The sequence below is a fragment of the Drosophila suzukii genome, chromosome 2R, assembly GCF_043229965.1.
Source record: "Drosophila suzukii chromosome 2R, CBGP_Dsuzu_IsoJpt1.0, whole genome shotgun sequence".
Lineage (NCBI taxonomy): Eukaryota > Metazoa > Arthropoda > Insecta > Diptera > Drosophilidae > Drosophila > Drosophila suzukii.
In genome coordinates, this window is record NC_092081.1 from 18,077,680 (window position 1) to 18,085,502 (window position 7,823).

The following is a 7,823-nucleotide window of genomic DNA, read 5'->3' on the forward strand; positions in this document are numbered from 1 at the left end:
AAATTGTTTCAAATCGCAAATAAAAACTTTGTAGGTTTCAAAAACTCAGTGAACAGTTAAAATGTTTGACGATACGAAATACATGTGTTGCCACATGTATGTTTAGGGAACTATCAGTAAAATCGCAGCGGGAGATTATTTTTCACAACAAGTATGTCCAGTAACACTAGAGTGCCCGCTGAGAAATACCACTTTACTGAGTTTATTCCAAACGATCTAGAGGACACCAAGGGTACAAATATCACATTCCGTTGGTATGGTGCACATAAGTTTCTTTATTTACTTTTCATTAATGGCGATTCATTAAAACTCAAAAGACGACGAACTCGATCGTCCGCCTGTTCAAATTTCTTTGCTGAGGTCAGCAACTCGATATTGTTTATTTTGACATAAACATTTGGCTATGCCTTATGGGATTTCGAAGTCGAGATCCAAAGTGCTGAGGACACAAAAAACCTCGCTAGCGGCATGGATATGTATCCATGAAATTATATACGTACAATGTACATTGTACATACTTGGAAGCTCCATAAAATGAAGTGTTTTATAGTTTAAGTAACGAGACTTAGAGTAGTCAGCTCTGCTGACATCCGCTTAAAGGCGATAGGGCTCGATAGCTCGAATATTTAATATTCCAGTTGGGGGTTTTCTCCCAAAGTCCAATCCAGTTCTCCTTATAAGTATGCATCGCAGCCCAGCCAAAGATCCCTAAAAAGAACCAAGAATTCAGAGGGGTTGCAAGATGGTAGTAAGTCTTATGTGAACATACGGATTGAAAAACGGCGAACGTAGTGGATACGTTCGCTTCGGTGTGGTTTTAAAACCCGATTCCAGAATCTCCGTTTGCTGACGTGGCGCACTGAGATACTTGTCCGCTCGCTCGCTGGCTGGATTATACTTGGCTGCGGCTACGGCGTTGTAGATTTGAGTGCTCCAAATCTCCTTTTTCGGTTCTTCGGTCGGCGAAGATTTGGTAGAGACTGAAACCGGAACCTCTGCCAGCGGAGCAGGCGCATCTGCGGCACTTGGGGACTCCGTTTCGGAAACACTTTTGGCCGATCGGACTATCCCATGTTTGACCTTCATGTGCATCAGGAGAAAGGTGCGCCGCTTGTAGCGCTTCTTGCAGGTGGGGCACCGGTGCTGCTTCTGCACCTCCTTGCCAATCGCACTCTCGGGCAGCTCCTCCTCAGCGTGGAAATGGTTCTCGTGGTATCTCAGGGACTGGCGGGAGCTCAGACGCTTACCGCACCAGTCACACTCGAACTGACCACGAAGGTATGTCGACTGCCTTGGGACTTTTGGTTTAATCAGCACCGGTGATCGTGGCTTTGTGATAACCGAGACTGGATCCGGTGCTGGAGCTGCAGCTGAAACTGGAGCTGGAGATGGAGTCGGAGCTGGTGAAGAATCGGGTGATTTCGGTTTTACCAAGACCGGTGGCTTTTCCACTGGTGGAGATGCCGTCTCGGGGGCAAACAAGTTATGCGTTTCATGCGGAAACAGAGGATTCTTCAGAAGGGATCTGAGCACTTGACGTTGAACAGGCATTTCCTGCGGAAACTGGGATGGCATGGGTAAATGCCGAGCTCCTGGTCCTGGTCCTGGGAATTCCAGTGGTTGTTGGATGGGATAATGAATGGGTGGTTGAATCTGATTCGGATGGTGATGAGCCGGAGGCATTGGATATGCCATCGGCGGTTCGAGGGGCGGTGAATAAAGATCCAGTGGCGGCTGGTGCCCAAAGTTCATGGGCATGTGGAACTGCAGCTGATGACCCATGCCCTGATGGATGGGGTGAAACATAGGCTGTTCTATGGGATGCACGAAGGGCTGATTGACGGGATGAACATAGGGTTTCATCATTGGCGGAGGCTGTGGCTCCTGCGCCTGCGCACGCGATGTATTCCAGGAGGTGATCTCCGCCGCATGTTGGATCAGGTGTTCCTTGAGCGATTCGTAGTCGTTGAAGGGCTGCTTGCATAGATAACACGGAATGCACAGAACGAATCCTTCTGGAACATTCAGATGTCCGTTGTGGGCCAAGGCCTCCTTGAGCAGAGGCATGTCCATGGGATCACTGGGCGAAAATGGTGGAGAGGGGATGCCGGGCGGAATTGGTGCGAACATCTTGGCTGGAAACCTAAGGGTTTCCGGCCGGCGATGATGGTTACGACAATCAAAAGATTCCGTCTCTATGATCTCCACATCGCTATCACTTTCCGGCGGCATGGCTTTCCTTGATTGGTGGATCGGTCTCTATTGAATTACAGTAACAGTAAGCCCACAAAAATATTCAAATTTCAGAACACGAGTGCACAACTGCGCACATCAAAACCTCGCAGCATACTGAATTCAAAAAAACATTATCGCTCTCTATTTATACGACAGCCTTTTTCTGTCTCTCTTTTGTAGAATTTTTTGACCAGATTATACATAGTTGTTCCTATTCAACAGCCGACCCACTCGTAAGAGATAAGGAGTAATAGGCGATTTTGCATCACCAAAGCCTCTCGAACCGTTTAAAGTATTTAGCAAAAGGGTTAGAGGTCGATTTTCTATCAATTTATTTGTATTTTCCGATTAGACTTTAATGTATTCAATTCTTAATTGTTAACGTTAAGTCGTTCCACAAGGCAAAGTCATTAGTATTCTGTTTATGACGTCAAGGATCTCTTTTTATTAGAAAAGGTCATTAAGAAACAGGTAGAAAGGGACAAAACGAGATAAGAAAAATTAGTTTTTTACATGGTTAGGGTCACAGGGTCGTAAATAGTATTAAGGGTGACAAGAAAGGGTCGATGCTTGCAGGCCCCGCTTCGACATGTTTGAACAAAGTATAGAAGAAAGTATAAAACGTACAGTACTGTACTTTTCCCAACTCAAACTTTATATAACCTCTAGAGTAAAAGGAAGTACAACAAAGAACATTGTTGTTTTTGGAGCGGACTAAAGTATGTTAATATATGTACATAGATAATATTATTTGCATTTGACAATCTGCTTATAGTTGGTCTACATCATGTTTATTTTGTTTGCGTGGTCGGAAATAACATTAGGATTCGAAAACAAATATGGTGACCATTTTAGGCCCCGCTTCGATATACATAAACATGTTGGTAAGCATAGTATCGAACGCTATACAAGGTGCACGCTTTTGGACCGCGTTTTTTATACCACATACAAGTCATGTAGGGTCAAGGAAGTGTTAAATTATACACATGTACCAAGAAAAAACTACCTGAAGTTTTGGGACAAAATTTCTAAAAAGGCGCTAAGACCAATTATGCCCTATTGTGTGCATGCATGAATGCATGCCATTTGAGGTCCCTTTTAACCTCAAGTTAGGATATACAGGATTATTTTAGGTCGCTTAACAAATTATGTTTAAGTGTATCTGGTATATTGTATTGTATATTTGGCAGTAAGCGAAGTAACTATAAGTCTAATCCAAACTGCTTAACTTAACGTTGCAAAAAATGAACGAATTAAGTTTTAATTTCCCTTACAGAACTAAGTTCAAAATAAATATATTTTGTTGTAAAATTTTCAATTAGTGCAAACGGTGTTTGGACGATTGGATATGAACTTTGACTTTTTGGTTGTTATTTTGTAACATTAATTACGTGATTAATTTTAAGACGGTTTTATTAATATGATACTTACATTTATATACATTTTTGCTAGCAGTAAGTCCGCATAGCTAGGAACTTGCAGGTCCTTTCGGAAATGTAAGGGTTAGTAGGCAGTAATGAGACGCTTTAACGGCAAATCTACTAAAATAATTTATTTTCTAATTAAAAAGGGGACTACATCAGAATTTATTCATATTACACATTTTAATGATTTAAATATAAATGATGATATGATATTCTGCTTCCTTGGACACATTTTCTTTTTACTTATAACTTTTATTTATTCATTTTTAAATGATTTCTTAAATTGCAAAGTACGCATAAATTTTCCTCCATTTTTTCAGCTATCAGTACAATTAAGCATCCAAGCTATATTTGTTCTATCATCATTTTTTTTTCAAATGCATAGGTGCTTTATAATTTATTTTAAGAAGAAAGTAATATACATCTTAATGTACTGAGGGAAAATCACGATCAGAATTCAATAACAATATTCTTTTTTCAAGATAAATTTTGTATTAAATAGAGTGTTGAATGAAATTTAATCAAGAAATTATAATAATGACTAGTCTCTTATATAATAAAAAAAAATAATTGGTATCCCATATCTGATATAAGCTTGGTTCTACACAAACCGATCTCGACTTACTTATGATACCACTTTTTCCTTTTTTCAATGTCATTCTCTTGGCTCTCTTTATCGTGTACATAACTGCGACTCATTGCAAATTTTGATAATGTTCAGCTTGATAATGGCAAAACATTTAATTTTGAATAAAATTCTATGGCTCTTGTTATCTGTGGACAAAAGTTCATTGAGTACTTTTGTTTTATTATAATAGCATGGAACCTAGCGCCATGGAGACATGTTTTTCAAACCGTTTAGGTAAAATGCCATAACTTAGTGTTAATTACAGTTCGAACCGATCTTAATTTGCGGTCCGCCAATAAATCTACAATCTTTTTCTTCTTTAAAGAAACTTTTTATGAATTCAGGATTATAAAAATGCCTGCACTCAAATTGGAAATATTTGATTTTTGTATATGATAAGGCAAACGTGGTGCACGCGGGCAAGCTGTTAAGCATCACCCCATATATATATAAATATATTTCATTAACCTTAAGCTTTTAAATTTTTATTCAAGCCGTCTCATCAATGAAACCCTATAGTCGACTACCAGATACCCGTTACTTTGTTTCATATTTCAAATCACAAGAAAATTTCAGGAGTTTTCATAAGGACACACAGACAGACGGACATTGCTTGTGATCCTGTCTCAGATATATATGTTTTTAGGGTCGGAACGCTTTCTTCGGCTAGAGATCCTGATCAAAAATATATGTACTTTATATGTATGGTAGGAATAGCTTCCTTCTATGTATTACATACTTTCCGACGAAAACATTATACCCTTTTACTGTATAATTGCTAAATGTTTAATTTTAAATAATGCTCCGTCATCCTTCAGACCTGCGTCATTAATGGAACAAAACATATTATTTTCTGACAATAAACATGAAATTTGATTTACCAATTGCAAAAACATAAGAAATTTATAAAAAGTTTTTAGTCAGAATCTTTTGCTATAAGTTGCATTTAAATTTGTTAGTGCAAAATTTAGTGAAAAAGTGGACTGCCCCAACTTATATCTTTTCATGATCTTTGAAATAAAATTTTGAATAATAATAACGCTCTGCAAGGGTATACAATCGAATTTTGCTGCCCTTAGCAACCCTGTTATCAATTTCTGGACACGATTAGAATTAAAAGCCTTGAATTTATTGCTGTAGCGATCTTTCGATGGAAGAAAATTGGTAACTTTAGTCCAATAACCTCAATTTTAGGAGTAATGGACTAATCGTGGCCTTGAAGGAAAAAGTGCACTTGGGATTAATTCCATAATTCATTTTTCTTAAAATACATTTGCCATTTTGCAAAATTTGATCGACATTTAATTTTAACATTTTTTTATTGATCATTTCAAGTCTTTGTAACCTTGAGTGGACAACTTAACATTTAGAATTTGCTGTGATCAGTCAAACTTATTTTTGATTGGGGTTGTTGCTTTGCAGTACCATTAAAAAACTGCGAAAGAGATTTGTGTGATTAAGAATGCCACTTAAAATATTGCGGTGTCGCGGATTTAAGTCGTCTGTCTGTGAGACTTAAGAACCCTGGATTGATACGAAACATGAAATACAATAATGTTGCAGGTTGGACTTTGCCTGGAGCGCCTTTACCAACTTATATTTCAGAGATCTCTGCCAACCGTGAAAAAGAGAATCAATATGTTATAATCTTTTCTTTTTCTCCTTTTATGAATAGGATAAAAAGGAATCTGCTTCTGGGGAATCAGATTTATAAGCATAAGCGGAGGCGTTGATAAACACTACTTAAATGACTTAAATAGTCACTCCATTTAAGACATTTAAAAATTGCTTAGTTAAACCTTACGAAACCTATCACTTTGTTTTTATACCCTTGCAGAGGGTATAATGATTTCAGTCAGAAGTTTGCAACGCAGTGAAGGAGACGTTTGCGACCCCATAAAGTATATACATTCTTGATCAGCATCACTAGACGAGTCGATCTAGCCATGTCCGTCTGTCCGTCCGTTTCTACGCAAACTAGTCTCTCAGTTTTAAAGCTATCGGGCTGAAACTTTCCCAAAAGTCTTATATCTTTTGCAGGTAGTATATAAGTCGGAACCAGCCGGATCGGACAACTAAATCAAAATCGGACGACTATATCATATAGCTGCCACAGGAACGATCGTAAAATTGGTGGAAAAATAATATGAAACAAATTATAGCTTCGGTGTTTTCTAACATATATACTGTTGGGAATATCATTTTTTGTATTTTTAAATTTAATAAATATAACTGCAAGGGTATACAAGCTTCGGCTTGCCGAAGCTAACTTCCTTTCTTGTTATAAGATCGTTTCATCTTTGTCCAGCACCATCATCCTATTGAATTTCATGTTCTACTTTGGTTGGTAAAGCGCAAATACCTGCCTAATTAATTTTGCGGCTGAAACGCCGATATTAATAATGAATCATATATATCATATACCAATATATTCAGGCAAAAATTATGCTAACCCGTCAGCAATTTTCCAAAGCAGCCGACACCACAGTTTCGTATCTAGAGCAATGACTTTATTACCAATGCACACGGCACTTTTGATCTATTGTGAACTATAAAGAATATTTGCAAATTTATTTTTCCTTCCGATTTTGTTAACCGAAGCCTTTTCCGACCTATAAATAGCGTTGGGTGTATTGAATACAATTAGTCTTAGAACAACCAAGATATGTTACTCATCTACCATCGCAATAAGCAGACGCTGTTGCTGTGTCTTTAGAGCCTCAATTTGAGCTCCACTTTCCAAGGACCATCTAGTTAAAAGTGCTGGTTGCGACAACCAACAATTTATGTGCGTATACTTAACAACAATCTACGCAGCAGGTATTCTGTGATCATTAGTTACACATAGGATCCAGCATTTGCAGCAAAAACTACAAATTAATAAGAAACTACTAATACTACTCTGTGAAGGTTACAATATCAAAAACAAAGCAGTTTTTAAACTAATACTTGATGGCAATTGTGGATTTAATAGTTCGTCACAAGAACAAATTTTTTGTAGCATACTTTTGTGCACACAATTTTGTAAGCCCCTCGAAGTCTCTGCAACCTATCTCAAATCTTTCTCAAAATCCTTTCTAGGTCGTGAATTTTTCAGAAGTTTTTATTTGTCGTAATTAACACTCCTCTCTCCTTATTCCAAAGGTTCGCCTTCATTGCATTGTATTTTGGATTTAAAGCTTTCCTGTATAAGATTTAGCTGGGGAAATAAAGACTTGGAAAGCTTTCACAATTTCTAGACATATTCTTCTTGTTTTCCAAAGATTACCATCCATTTAAAGCTAGTCTATAAATTCATTCATTAAATGAAATATACACATTTTGTGAAGCTTTGCGCGCTATTCAGAGATAAGAAAGTTTGTTCGAAAATGTGCTAGTATTACTCACGATTTGTGATTCACTTACTTATCCCAGTAATAGATTTTCAACGGCTTGAACTTAATTTTCGTACATTTCCCAATCGGAAATTATGTTCCAAAGTTTGTGACCGCGTAACCATTTAGTCGAAGAATGAAAACGTTTAGTTACTTACCTGT

At 37.7% G+C, this 7,823-nt stretch overlaps 1 protein-coding gene across 1 annotated transcript; it reads right to left on the reverse strand.

The window, feature by feature from the left end:
* Positions 1–255: 255 nt before the first annotated feature.
* Lime (Linking immunity and metabolism) lies at positions 256–2,367 on the reverse strand. Its single transcript, XM_017073705.4, has 2 exons — positions 770–2,367; positions 256–708 (listed from the first exon to the last, which is right to left on the reverse strand). The coding sequence occupies exons 1-2, from the start codon at positions 2,230–2,232 to the stop codon at positions 675–677; spliced, it is 1,497 nt and encodes a 498-aa protein (XP_016929194.2). The 5' UTR covers positions 2,233–2,367; the 3' UTR covers positions 256–674.
* Between the last annotated feature and the right edge of the window lie 5,456 nt (positions 2,368–7,823).

Bases quoted from the DNA above. Each gene is read 5' to 3' on its own strand.
- Lime (XM_017073705.4), bottom strand. From the start codon at position 2,232: ATGCCGCCGGAAAGTGATAGCGATGTGGAGATCATAGAGACGGAATCT. The intron at 709-769 runs GTATGTTCACAT...GGTTCTTTTTAG, and splicing joins CGTTCGCCGTTTTTCAATCC to GGATCTTTGGCTGGGCTGCG.